Source organism: Callorhinus ursinus, unplaced genomic scaffold (genome assembly GCF_003265705.2).
Source record: "Callorhinus ursinus isolate GAN/ISIS: 27379988/994484 unplaced genomic scaffold, GSC_fseal_2.0 scaffold41, whole genome shotgun sequence".
In the NCBI taxonomy this organism is placed as follows: domain Eukaryota; kingdom Metazoa; phylum Chordata; class Mammalia; order Carnivora; family Otariidae; genus Callorhinus; species Callorhinus ursinus.
In genome coordinates this window covers 3,862,888-3,877,155 of record NW_027397103.1, presented here as the reverse complement: position 1 = coordinate 3,877,155, position 14,268 = coordinate 3,862,888, and the positions used below count along the sequence as shown (strand labels likewise).

At 42.8% G+C, this 14,268-nt stretch overlaps 1 protein-coding gene across 4 annotated transcripts in view; it reads left to right on the top strand.

The window, feature by feature from the left end:
- Positions 1 to 14,268, top strand: part of SUDS3 (SDS3 homolog, SIN3A corepressor complex component) — a 169,630-nt gene that overhangs the window by 54,487 nt on the left and 100,875 nt on the right. The window contains exon 13 of one of the 4 annotated variants that reach the window (XM_073881047.1): positions 13,708 to 13,810. The exons of 2 other annotated variants lie outside the window; for them this stretch is intronic. In XM_073881047.1, the coding sequence (XP_073737148.1) occupies positions 13,708 to 13,714 (7 nt within the window). In that variant the 3' untranslated portion in view covers positions 13,715 to 13,810. Of the gene's footprint in view, positions 1 to 3,969; positions 4,101 to 13,707; positions 13,811 to 14,268 lie in introns of those variants that run through there. One more of the 4 variants, XM_073881046.1, reaches the window with a different exon arrangement.

Sequence of the window (14,268 nt, the reverse complement as noted above, 5' to 3'; positions counted from 1 at the left end):
TACGGGGTGCCTGGGTGGCTCAGTCGTTAAGTGTCTGCCTTCGGCTCAGGTCATGGTCCCCGGGTCCTGGAATCGAGCCCCACATCGGGCTCCCTGCTCTGCGGGAAACCTGCCTCTCCCTCTCCCACTCCCCCTGCTTGTGTTCCCTCTCTCATTGTGCCTCTCTCTGTCAAATAAATAAATAAATAATCCTAAGGAAAAACATATATAAATATATAAATATCTATTAAAATTTGTTTTTATAAATACAATTATAATACATTCCTACAATAAGAAAAAAACTTAAAAACCCAAATGAGTTAAAGTCATCTACTTTTGTCAAGTCCTGTAGTGTTCGGTACAGTGCATCACCAGGATGCTCTGGTACGTGATAGAACACTTGGGGGGAAGGGGTTGGTGGGACTCGGGGATTCCTGCTATGTTCTGGCCATCAAGACAAGTCTGTGGACTTCTGAGACATCCATGCTGTAGTGAGAGGTTCTGTGGGGGTACTTTCCCTGTACCAGGCACCGTGAGAAGGTCTTTGCACATATCAGCTCATTGAACTCTTCGGACGGCTCCATAAAGTAGTTGCTCATATTGCCCCATTCTGTGTGTGAGTGAACTGAGGCTCAGAAAAAGGGGTAGAGCTAGTATTCACACAAACCCAGAGAGTCGGGACCATATGAGTCCCTTGCTTTTAGCCACTGGACTGTCTTTGCTGCTGCCCAAATGCCTCCTTTGGATTAAAAAGCCCATTTTGAGTAAAATGAAGCTGTTAGTGGCTTCCAAGCAACTGTGGTCTTTATGACTTCGCGGTTTTATTTTATTTTTTTAAATCACATTCCACGGAAGGATGTGTTTTCCTCTGAACGACGTCCATTAGACCAGGAGGAAGGCCAAAGCCCGTGGGCTTTCCAGTGAGTGGGCTCGGGTGCTCCTGAGATGTGAAGTTACTGTTTCCTGCTGGGCTTTAGATGGCAGTATTTAAATTTTCCTGTCTATCTTTCAGCCTTACTGAGGGTAGATTATGGCACTTGATGGTTTAATGTAATCTCTAGACAAAATATGTTTCCACTTGCCTGCCAGGAAAATGTTAATTTATTCTGCTTCTGGATCTAGAGAGGTAAATGAAGAAAGTGAAAATGCAGTGTGTATGGCACACACACATGTGTATTGGTACATAAGGGTCTGTGTGAAGAGAAGCAAGTGAGCCTTAAGTCTAGAGATTTTAAGTGGAAGATTCTTGAGTCTCCTTTAAGGCTTGCAACCCCTCTTTCCATGACATTGTATGTAAAACTTTGTGTCTGTGGTATGATTATATTTTTGGAGGGTGCACAATGTAGCGTTCATCAGAATCTCATAGGGGTTTTAGAGAATGTCAGTCTGTAATTTTGTGATGCCTGTTACCTGGCACGTCTTTCTTTTTGAAGAGCCACAATCATCTTAGGCCTGAGAGGTACTTGATATTTAAGAAGCACCTTTATTTAGGTAAGGGGCTGGACGCAGAAAGCAGCAGTGGGAATTATTATTTCGAGCTTGTTAAATTTGAAGCTTGAAAAAAAAGCCTAGCCAGATTGAAATAAACTTTGGCAAAAGGAGCCCGAGGACACCAATCTGCTTCTTTAACCATCAACTCCTCCTTCCTGTTCCTTCCCCGCCTTCTGTTCTGCTGCTCTAGCCCCTGCCCACCTTCTGTGCTACAGGCCTGGAACCAGCGTGGGGAATGGAAAGACCAGACATTTTCACTTTATTCAGCCTCTGTCTGGCACATAGTAGGAATTCAACAAATGGTAGCTTAAAAAAGCACACCCATCCAGATCTCTGTGAAACGGTAATTTGTTTGAGACCTAGAATAAGGAGAGATTCCTGTTCTTTTAGAACCTAAGTGGAGGGGCGCCAGGGTGGCTCAGTCGTTAAGCGACTGCCTTCGACTCAGGTCATGATCCCAGGGTCCTGGGATCGAGTCCCGCATCAGGCTCGCCTCTCAGCAGGGCGTCTGCTTCTCCCTCTCCCTCTGCCTGCTGCTTCCCCTGCTTGTGCACGTGCGCTGTCTCCCTCTCTCTCTGTCAAGTAAATAAATAAAATCTTAAAAAAAAAAAAAAAAAGAACCTAGGTGGAGCCTGTAGACAAGCTCAGAGAATACACATTCATGGCAAATGGGAAGCCATCTGAATGTGAGTTTCTGTACTTAAAAACGAAACCAAATATAATTTGCTGAATATTGATCACATGCCGTGTTCCATGTATGATCCTTCATGTACATTATCTCCATGAGGCATCACAACAATCCCGGACCTTGGTACTCTCCAGACTATGTTAGAGAACATAGTTCCTTGAGAAAACTGAGAAGTTAGGATTTCGAGTCCTGCTGTTTCCTGGATGCCGTGCCCTTCATGTGACCCTAGCATTTCCTCATTTGACCAGGAAAAACTTATCATGTGAGAAAGACCGTGAACTGAATGTTAACAAATGGGGTGGTATATCCAGTGGATGTGTCTGTCTGTGATTCACTTGGGATTGAGCAGTCTTTCTCAAACTTCACTGCATATACAAATCACTTAGGAATCTTGTTAAAATAGAGATTCTGATTCAGCAGTTGGGTGAAGCCAGGGTGGAGCCCGAGCTCACATTCTAACCACTTCCTAGGTGTTGCTTGCTGCTGCTGATCTCGGACATTTTGAGTAGCCAGGGGATACAGTGTTAGGTTTATAAAGGACTTGCTCAAATGTGATCTGATTTGCTCCTCACCCAAGCCCTGTGAGGTAGCCATTATTATTTCTACCTTTGAGAGGAGGAAACGGTCTGATTAGAAACAGCTACCATTTCCAAGGGTGAGGCATTTCTAGGGACACAATAGCAAAGAAGACAGATACAGCTCTTATTTAAAGAAATTGAAAATCCGGGGCGCCTGGGTGGCTCAGTTGTTGAGCGTCTGCCTTCGGCTCAGTCATGATCCCAGAGTCCTGGGATCGAGCCCCACATCGGGCTCCCTGCTCGGCAGGAAGCCTGCTTCTCCCTCTCCCACGCCCCTGCTTGTGTTCCCTCTCTCGCTGTGTCTCTCTCTGTCAAATAAATAAATAAAATCTTTAAAAGAAAAGAGAAATTGGAAATCCATGAAGGAAGACTCTGCATAATTAAATTTGAAGAAATTCTGAGTGTCTCAATGAGTGTTTGTAAGTTGGATGAATGGCTTGATCTCTGGGTGTTGTCATTTATCACAGGAGGAAGAGACACAAGCTTGGGGCAGGGGAAGATGATGTATTCTTTCTTGGACATTGTGACATCCTGGTGTAGCTGTCTGGTAGGCCATTCTGGGTCTGGAGTTGAGAGATATCCAGGGTGAGGAGGGTTGAAAGTTTGAGAGCCATCAGTGCAAAGGTGGTAATTGAAGTTACTGAAGATTAGATGCAGGATACAGAAGAACGTGATGGAGAAGAATTTAAAGAGTGAAGAGTCTAGAACAGGCTCCTTCCTTAGGAATGTGTCTGGCCAGCAGTTACGGGTTGACAGAGGAAGAGAAGCCCATGAAAAAGACCAAGAAGCATCTGCCAGGGAGGTGGGAGGAAAGGCACAGAAGCCAAGGGCAGAGAGACCTTCAAGGAAGTGGTTCATCACAGATGATGGAATGAGCCTGTATCATATGGGTCCTGATGTCATGTACTGAGGAGGATACAATATCTCTTCTCTGATATTCCTGCCCCCAAATGCATATCCAGAATCCAGTCATGAGGAGACACCAGATACACCCAGATTGGGGGACGTTCTACAGAACTGGGCTGTACTTTACACAAATACTTGCATCTTGAAAGACTAAGGTAGACTAAGGAACCGTTCCAGATAAAAGGAGACTAAAAAGACATGACAACTAAATGCAATATGTGGTTTTAGATTTAATCTTAGGTCAGAAAAAAGTCACTCTAAAAGACATTATAGGAACAACTTACAAAATTTTATTGCATTTTTTAAAGATTTATTTATTTATTTTAGAATAAGAGCTGTGTGAGGGACAAGTGGCGGGGGTCAGAGGGAGAGAATCTGCAAGCAGACTTCCCGCTGAACACAGAACCAGATGGGGGAGCTCAGTCTCACGACCCATGAGATCATGACCTGGGCTGAAACCCAAGAGTTGGATGCTTACCAACTGAGCCACCCAGGTGCCCCAATTTACAAAATTTAAAATGGTCTATTAGATAAGAGTTGCTGTAGCCTGAATGAGTCCCCCCTAAATTCACATGTTAAATTCTAACACTGAGTGTGATGATATTTGGAGGCAGGGCCTTTGGGAGGTGATTGGGTCATGAAGGTGGAACCCTCATGAATGGGATTGGTGCCCTTATAAAGGAGACTCCAGAGACCTCCCTTGCTCCCATCCCTCATGTGAGGACATGGTAAGAAGACAGCGATCTAAGAATAAGGAAGTGGCTCTTTTCAGACACTGGATTTGCAGGCACCTTGGTCTTGGACTTCCCAGCATCTGGAACGATGAGGAATAAATTTCTATTGTTTACAAGCCACCCGGTCTATGGTATTCTGTTAGAGCAGCCTGAACAGACTAAGACTGTAGTGTTGCATCAATGTTATTTTTCCAGAATCTGATAATTGTGCTGTGATGATGTAACAGAAAGATCTTTGTTCTTAGGAAACATGAAGTATTTAGGAATAAAGCATTGTGATGTTTGCAACTTTTATTTCCATGGCCCAGAAAAAAAAAAAGATTAAACACATAAGGCAGAAAAAGATTAATCAGAGAACCTGAGTGAATGAGACATGGGTATTCACTCTGCTTTTCACTTTTCACTTTTCTATAGGAACATTTCAAATTAAAATGTAAAAGAGTAGAATACATACTGAGTTCTGTGGAGAGGTCAGGAAACATAAAGGTCAAATGTGTCCCTTGGATTTGGCCACATGGACTTAACCTTGAATCATGGCACTTAAATTCTAGAAGAAAACTCATAAATGAATATATAATTACAAATTGGAATAGGGATTGGAAAGAAAGAACAGGGTGTGATGTGAGGTAATAGCATGCATGTAATTAGTGCTTTGGTCAAACCAAGATAAAAAGAAGAGTCACTAGAGGGTGAGGTGAGGTCCAGGTGGACACAGGAATCGAGGAAGGTTTGGGAGATGTTACATTTGCACAGGATATGGAATGATGGGCAGGGGTTCCCAGGGATGTGGAGTATGCATGTTCTGTGTAGGGTGAGCAAGGATGGGCACTGAGAAATCTGGTGTGTCTAGAGCATGGAATGTGGGGGAGGAGGGTAGGTAATGGAATAGACAGCTGAGAAGGCAGATGGGTAGATTTAGAAGAACCTTGTTTTCCGGGCTGAGCACCTTGACCTTTGCCTGAAGAGGTTATACCTCTCGTCTGGTCTCTCAGCCAAAAGATGGCTTCCAAAGCTTCTCTCCACATAGGAAAATGTGTTTTACTAAATGCTTCCAGGTACTCAAGTCACAAGCCAGTGTACCCCTCTTGCCCACCTCCTTCAGCCCCCACACCCAAATGTCAGCAAAGCCTGTCAGTTCTACCTTTTAAATATGTGTCTGTTTACGGTTCTCCACCTCTGCTGCTACCACCTGGTCCAAAGACCATCATCGCTCTCCTAGCTGAATCCCCTGCTGCAGTCAGTGCCCCTCCATTCATCGGACAACACAATATTTAACCATGTGTCAAACCACGTCACTACCTCCTCCCCTTTCTCCAAAATTATTAAATGTCAAGATCCATAACATGGCCTGTTGGGTCCTTTATGTTCTGGCTTCTGCCCCTCTGTCTAGTTCTACTTTGTCCCATCCTTCCTTGTCTTTGATGGGGCAAGGCTCTATTCTGACTCTGGTCTTTGCTCTTTCTTTATTTTCCCTCCGCCTGGACCTCTCTCCTCTTCACCCTGCTCCTTTACCTGGTTAACCCTTGTATCAGTATGTTAGGGCTTCCATGACAAAGTACTACAGCTTGGGTGACTGAAGAAATAATTTTCTTACAGTTCTAGAAATATGAAATCAAGGTGTCAGTGTTTGTTTCTTCCGAGGCCTTGGCTTATAGATGGCTTTCTCCATGTGTCCTCATGTGGTCTTCCCTTTGGGTGTGTCTATAAGGACACCAGCTCTATTGGATTAGGGCTCATCCTAATGACCTCATTTTAACTTAACTACCTCTTACAAGACCCTGTCTCTGTACAGTTATATTCTGAGGTCTTGGGGGTTAAGACTTCAAAATATGAGCTTTGGGGAGACACAATTCAGCCTAGTTATAACTACTCTTCTCAATGTTTAGGTTGGAGGTTAAACGTCACTTCCTGAGGTACTCCATTTCAAATTAGATTTCCTGTTGTTCTTGTGTATAGCACCCAGTTTGTTTGTTTTCCCCCTCTAATAACCATTCCACTTTGTAGTTGAGTATTCATTTATGGGTCTCCACCTAGAATTTAAGTGCCATGAATTCGAGGTCCATACCTTTTCTGGTCCCTGCTATATCTCTGGTGTCTAGCACAGTTCCTGGCCCATAGTAAGCAGTCAGTGCAAATTTGTTGAATGAGTGAATTAATGAAAAGTCCAGAGACTGTACAGCGTCTAGCAAGTTTGGTCTAGTTAAACTGAGAGCAAAACCATTGAAAAGAGAGATGATTCTCATCCATGTTTAAAGATGTGCGGAACAAGTGATTTCACACCAGCCCTTGGCACCCCCCCACTGCAGCCTTTTGGCATGAAATGTGCAAACAGTGGCTGGAAATCGATTCAAGCTCAGAGGTAGGCAGCTGGGGAGAACACATTTATAAAATTATTGCTGATGTGTGCTGTGACATAGCCCAGCATGACACCACGGGCCAGTGTATGACCAAAACTAATGACATTGGGCTTTTTGCTTAAAAGATAAGAAAATTCAGCCTTAAGTAGGGACTCAGAACAAATTTCATTCTTGTTCAATTGTTTTAGCTGTTTGGATTTAGCCTTGATTTGAATTGGTTTTCTAGGCAGATCCATTTTAAAAATTTAATATTTGGTAAGGTTTAGTGCATCAGTGCAGGTTTCCTCTAGCTTCTGGTTCACAGTCTCTGGAAGATCACTGAGTCTCAGGCATTCTCAGGCAAGATCATAAATTCCAAGAATTGTCTTGCTAGAAGGTTCTACAGAATTCTTTCATTCAGTCCTCTGCTGGCCAAAGGTCATTTGATTTGTCCAGGGCAGACTGTTCATTTATTTTTATTTATTTAGTAAACATGTATTGAGTGTTTACTCTGTGATAAGCATCATGGGTTATTATTAATAAAGAATAATAAGATACAATATCCACTCTCAAAGTTGCTCCTTGAGGGCAAGGGCCAAATCTTGGTCTTGTTTTCTCCTGTGTGGTGTCTGGTTCACTGCATGGTGACGTTTGTCATTTTTTGGTGCCCACTGTTAGAATATCCATCCTATCTTTGGAAAATTTCCCAATATATGAGTCTTAGTGGGATGCAGAGCCCTTTTCCCACTAGAGGAGCTCCAAAGATGAGGTCATTGCTATCTGTCCCAGTGTCCTTTGCAATTTAGAATCTCTTCTCCCCACCCATCTTTCTTTAAGATAACATCTAAGAGTAATTTTTAATAGTATAAAAGCACAGGAAGGTGAAAAATAGAGAAAGATGCCACAGATAATCCCAACTACTCTATTCAACGACTTAAATTAATATTATCGGAGCAGCATTTTTCCTTGTGATTTCTAGCATTTATAATTATAATTATGAATTCTATAAAATTTATTTTAAAAGTTTACATGTTATTAAAAAATTAAAGCTTTAGAAGGGTCGAAACAATAGTACCGTGAACACCTGTATACCTGCCTCCTTCTGGATCGATTGTTAACATTTTGCTGGATTTCCTTTCTCTCTCTTGTGTACCTGTATGTTTTGCCTGCTGAATTATTTGAAAATAAGTTGCAGAAATTAGGGTATTTCATCTCTTAGTAGTTCATTGTGCATTTTCCTAAGTAAAAGGACTTTCTCCAACATAATTGCAATACCATTATCACAGTTAAGAAAATTAACAGTAATTTCATAATATCATCTGAAATCTAATCCATATTGAAAATTCCCCAATTGTCCCAACAATGTCTCTTATAGCTGGGTTTTGAGAGCATCTTTCTTTTTTAAGTTTCTTCATATTTAAATAATATCTGAGTATTGGAGGTTATCGGGCTGAGGCATGCAGTCCCCTGGGAGGAACTCTGTAAGACGGTTTCATGTGCCTGGATCCTCGCCTTTTCCCCTCTTGGGTTCTTGCTGGTTTCTTGGGTGAACCACTCAGAGCACAGATCCCCAGTACTCTGATTTCCTACTGGTTGTTGCGGGGGGAGGGGGGGGTCCTCTCTTATAGTGCCCCCTAGTGGGGCTGTGGGGCAGGTGCTCCCCAACGCCCAAACTCTCTCCTCTACTTTCTCTTTTCATCTTGTCTTGAAGGCAGGAAACCCTGGTCTGCCTTTGTGTGTATTTTTCCTTTGGCCCAAGTCCCTTCAAAGTTCAGGCTTTTGAAATTTAAAAGCCTTTTTTTTTCTGTTTTCATGGTCTGAACAGGGTCTGACCTCTTGAATAGAGAATGGTCATGGGAAAACGGGACATACTGGTGGAAGGAGAAAAGAACATCAGTTAATCTTGCAAAATATTGTCCTGGCTTATTTGTTCTGTGCAGACATTAGCACATGTATTTAGCTGTTATGCCCTAGGAGGGCCATACTGGTTGTTAAAACATTAAGATACTTCTGACCTAGACCACCTAGACCATAATCCCATCATCCTACAAGACAAGTTTTGCTGGTGTATGTTTTCTTTATGTTTCTCCCATGTATGTTTTTAGATCGTTATGAATATCATTAATGTGGCGATAAACTAATACCATACAGTGATAAACAGCCACTGTCCTGAGGCCCCCGGCCCCTGGCAGTCCAGCCCCTCCCCCAGGACACTTCAGACCTCGGCAGTCTGTGGGTGAAAGCCCAGAAGGGCAGGGCACCTTCAGGACCCTGCCTAAATCCATTCTGATGGGTCAGTACCGAGACTTCCAACCTGTTTTGAATATTCCCGTGAGAAAATATAAATCGGATCATACCACCTTCCTACTTAAAACCCTTCATTGGCTCCCTGTTTCCCTCGGAATTAAGTTTCAGCTGCTTCAAGGGCACACAGGCATTGTAAGGTCTGGCTCTTGCTTTCCTCATTAGCTTCTGCTCTTAGAGTTTCCCCACTTGCTTCCCATCCTGTGTCCTGCTGCTCACGTCCTAGCCAAACTGAACCCATTTGTTCCTTAAAGATCCCATGCCCTTTTTGGATTCTGGGTCTTCTCATAGTTCCCTCAGCCTGGAGTTGCCTCACTAATGACTGCCAACCTTTAGGTCTTATGTTAAAATGTCCTTTCTTCTGGAAAGTGGTCCATGAACCTTCCTGGTCCAGGCTCAGGCTTCCTATAGCTCTTTGAACTTCTTTTATTGTAGAACTTATAACAATTTCTTATTATTTCTGCCATTTTTCCATTAGGACTCTGAGTTCCAGAAGGTTAGTTAGCATCCATGCTTATATTGCTCACCATTTTACCCCAACTGCCTAGCCTTGTACTAAATATACATTGGAAGAAATAATAAAGTTTACATATGCATTCATAAACATGTATGTGTATATGTCTACTCACGTAAAAGTATGAGAGAGTGAACAGATGAGAATCAGAAAGGGGATGATTTGGAATACAGCTAAAAATGTAGTGATGTCCCTGCAAGGGTGCAAATGGGAACATTGGTGTTTGTGTGTAGATAACTCAAAATTTAGTAGCCTGGTGAAAGGAAGTTCCCAAAGTTGATACAGACCGGGGCAGGAGATTGTTTTACCAATAATTCATATTGTAGGTGCATCATCATGGCATCTTAAGGCCTCTTAGAAATAAAAGCCTAGTGGGACGCCTGGGTGGCTCAGTCGGTTCAGCGTCCAACTCTTGGTTTCGGCTCAGGTCATGATCTCAGGGTCATAAGATTGAGCCCTGCGGGCCCTGTGCTCAGCAGGGAATGGGCTTGAGATTCTCTCTTTCTCCTTCTTCCTCTGCCCTTCCCCCTGCTTAAACGCTTGCGCTCTTTCTCTCTCTCTGAAAATCAATCTTTAAAAAAAAAGAAATAAGGGGCGCCTGGGTGGCTCAGTCGGTTGAGTGTCTGCCTTCGGCTGGGGTAGTGATCCTGGGGTCCTGGGATCCAGCCCCGCATTGGGCTCCCTGCTCAGTGGGGAGTTGGCTTCTCCCTCTCCCTCTGCTCTTCCCCCTGCTTATGCTCTCTTTCTCTCTCTCTCAGATAAATAAAATCTTTAAAAATAAATTTAAAAAAAAAGAAATAAGAGTCTAGAGAAAACTTGGGTTGCCTATACCTTTACAGTGTGAAGGAAGCAAGAAATTAAATGTGGGAAGGCTGACCTCCATGCTCATGAGCCCATTACAGATCAAAGAGAATCCTTTCTTGTCACTATTGGGAAGCAAGGCATTCAAGATTAATGTTTGATCCTGCGGCCATTAGAAACATAATAATGAGGCTGCACCCCAAAACGTTTTTCCACCTGTCAGTGCTTTCTGCCTACCATAGACACTAGCTCCTCACCCTGCCAAGTCCCATCTGTTTCATAAACGTTGGCCAGCCTACCATGAGTAATGCCTGTTCAGTCACTTAAGGGACAAATATTCCATTTGTGCTGCAGTCATGGGGAGTCTGCATGGAGGTGTTATCTGCCTCTGGCCTGCCAATGAAGTAGTCACCAGAGGTGGAGCTAGTCCAGGCAAGGTGTCCCAAGAGAGGCAGTGACTGAATCGCCAGGGCTTGGTATGAAAGTTTGCTTCTCAAGGAGCTAGTTTTCATTTGTGCCGTAATATATAGAAAGGCTTGTTCATTTATTCACTTCTTTGCTCTTTTACCCCCTACTGTCGTGATTGCAAGCCTAAATTCCAACAAGGAATGAGCATGATGTATGATGAGTTATGAATGAAGAGAGATGAATGTCAGATTGGAGTCAGTGTCCCATCTAAAGGGGGCAGGTGCTTTTCAGCTCCCGCCAGTTGTTTCTCTGGAATAGATTTGTTTTTGTTTTTTTAAGATTTTATTTATTTGTCAGATAGAGCACAAGCAGAGGGAGCAGCAAGTAGAGGGAAAAGCAAGCTCCCAACTGAGCAAGGAGCCTGATGTGGGGCTAGATCCCGGGACCCTGGGATCACGACCTGACCCGAAGGCAGATGCTTAACTGACTGAGCCACCCAGGTGTCCTTCTGGGATAGATTTGTAATACTGCTTTCCAGGCATTCCATTTTCCCTCCTGCAGCGGCTCTTCCTGCAAGGGGATTATATATCCCCTCCCTGTTGACTGGCTTTGGCCAATGAAACGTGGGTGGAAGAGGCGTGTGTCACTTCCCCTCGTGAAAGCCATGAGCTTGGTTTGTTGTGTCTCCTTTTCCTTCCACCTCAGTGACTGTCAGTGTTCCAGATGGAGCTCAGGGAGAGATGGGGTGCAGAGCCTCAGCCTACCCATGATGGACATGGAGTGTGAGTGAGAAAGCAGTTTGAGATTTTGGCTTGCCTGTTCTGACTGTATATGTAGTAGTCCAGATCTTTGGATGTTTTTTTTTTTTCCTAGAGAGGCCATAAATCCAGACTTTTTGTGAAATATGTATTTTAAATTTTATAATGAACCAATTATATATATATATGATATATATATATAACGATTATATATATAACATAATGAATTATGTACATACATAACATATACACACACACACACACTATTCGGAAGGTGGGCCAAAAAACATGTGTGGACCATTGGTTTCCTACCTCTAGGCAAGACACAAGGTACATCGTGGTATATAAAACAGACATGCTCCTTAGCTTATAGGGCTTACAGGAAATAAATGCTAGACAAAAAAGAAAAAAGTAAAAATAATTACTGAGTTGTCCTTGTGATAAGCACTAAAAGTGAAGTACAGGGTGAAGTGAGAACTATCTGAGGGGAATTAATCTAGATGAAGGTCAGGAAAGGCTTCACTAGGAGATGAGAAGGACTTGGGTCAAGGGCATAGCACTGGGGCTGGGAACAGGTGGGAATGGGCAGGTGAAAGGTCCTGAGTGGGGAAGTAGGGACTCTAACCCTAACCCTAACCCTAATTCAGAAGTTGAGGAGCTTTGAAATTCTTTCAGTATAGCTGGAGCTCCAAGTGGCAAGAGATGAGGCTCAAGTGGTGAGGGAGTCCTTGTAGGCCATAAGGAATAATTTGGGCTTTAGCCCGAGGGTAATAGGGAGCCACTGAATGATTCTTAGCAAGGGATGGTCATATTCTGAAGTTGTGGGAAAGTGACATTTAATCATTTATTTTTTTTATTGGTTTATTTGACGTATCTTTGAGTGTCCATTCTGTGGCAGGCGTTGTGCTAAGCCCGGGAAATGCACAACGAAGTTCTGTCCTCAAGGAACTCGAAGCTTAACTTAGTAAGGTTGAAAGCACATAGACACAACTGTAAGTAAAAGTGGACAGTGGTATGTCATCATTCATTCACTTACTTACTCACAGCAGACATTTATCGAGCACTTAAACATATGTGCCAGGCACATTTTGTACACATTGGGTGTATCGGCAAGACATTATGGATCTTACAGTTTAAGTCACCTCACATGGCAATGTTTCTTTATTTCTAAAATGGAAAAGTATTTGCATCACAACAAAATTGTTATGATGTTTACATGAGAGAAAGTGCTTAGCATAATGTCTGGAAGATAAATGGTCTATAAAAGACAGCTACTTACTGCCATTATTATTATTATTATTATTACTTACCTCATGGAAGGGAAGAATTCCTGAGATCAATATGAGTAGAGGTATTGGATGTAGAAGGGGTCAGCCAGAGAAAAATGAGTGGCTCCAGAGAGGCTAGAACTAATTAGGACTGGCGTGTGTGTGGTGTGTGTGTGTGTGTGTGTATGTGCACACGCCTGCCTCTGCATGCATGTTGGGAGGGTCATTGTAGCATGTCTTTGACAAGTAGAATATTAAGATTATGATTGACAGGTAATATGACTTTCCCTGAGCTAGGAGAGGAAAGAACATGGGGAATGAGGCTGAAAGTTGATGCACAGAGAGATTTATAGAGAACACAGAAAGTAGATATGTAGTCATTTCCTGCCTGATTCAGGATGGGTGGTCATTTGGAGTGTATAACCATTGGCAGGATGACCATATTCCTTTCTGAATAAATTAAGAGAATAAATAAAACATTTCCAAGGCATCTGTCACCTCTGTTAAGGCCCTGCAACATTAAACTAAGTCAGGCAGATGGGTACACTAAGGCTGAGTCAAAAGGCACTCTCTGGACGATGGACTCTGAAAAACAAACTGAGGGTTCTAGAGGGGAGGGGGGTGGGGGGATGGGTTAGCCTGGTGATGGGTATTAAAGAGGGCATGTTCTGCGTGGAGCACTGGGTGTTATGAACAAACAATGAATCATGGAACACTACATCAAGAACCAATGATGTATGGTGATTAACATAACAATAAAAAATGAAAAAAAAAGGCACTCTGCATTGGAAGTGGGGGTGTTAATGGTGGAGCAGCCATTTTGACATTGAACGAATCTTTCTAAGTGCTTGGTAGGAATATGGTGATAGATGCTATATAAAGATGCTATTTTGGGGTGCCTGGGTTGCTCAATTAAGCCTCTGACTCTTGATTTCATCTCAGGTCATGATCTCAGGGTTGTGAGATCGAGCCCTGCATCGGGATCCACACTCAGCATGAAGTCTGCTTGAGATTCTTTCTTTCCCTCTCCCTCTGTCCCCCTGTCCCTCCCCACCCCGCTCTCTCTCTTTCTAAAAAATGAATCTTAAAAAAAATTTGAAGATGCTATATTATAAGCTAGATTATGTCATGTGTATGTACATTTTGCTAAAACATAAAGAGCAGCACTGTCCAAGAGGCATATAATAACAACCAAATATATAATTAACATTTATCTAGTAGCCACACTGTAACAGTAAAAAGAAACATGCGAAATTAATTTTAGTGTTTTATTTAACATAATATATCCAAAGGCAAATGTTATATTTCAACACCTAATCAGAGTGGAGAAAGAGCTGCTTCAGAGATGGTGCGGCTATTGCTGACCGAGAGACTTTGAAGTGGGATTGAATGGCTGAGATGGTGGAACAAGTATGCAGTTGTCAAATATGCCGCTTCAGAGGTGTCAGATTATTTCTCCTGAGTTGAAGGAATCAGCAGTGTAGAGCCAGAAGTCTGTAGACA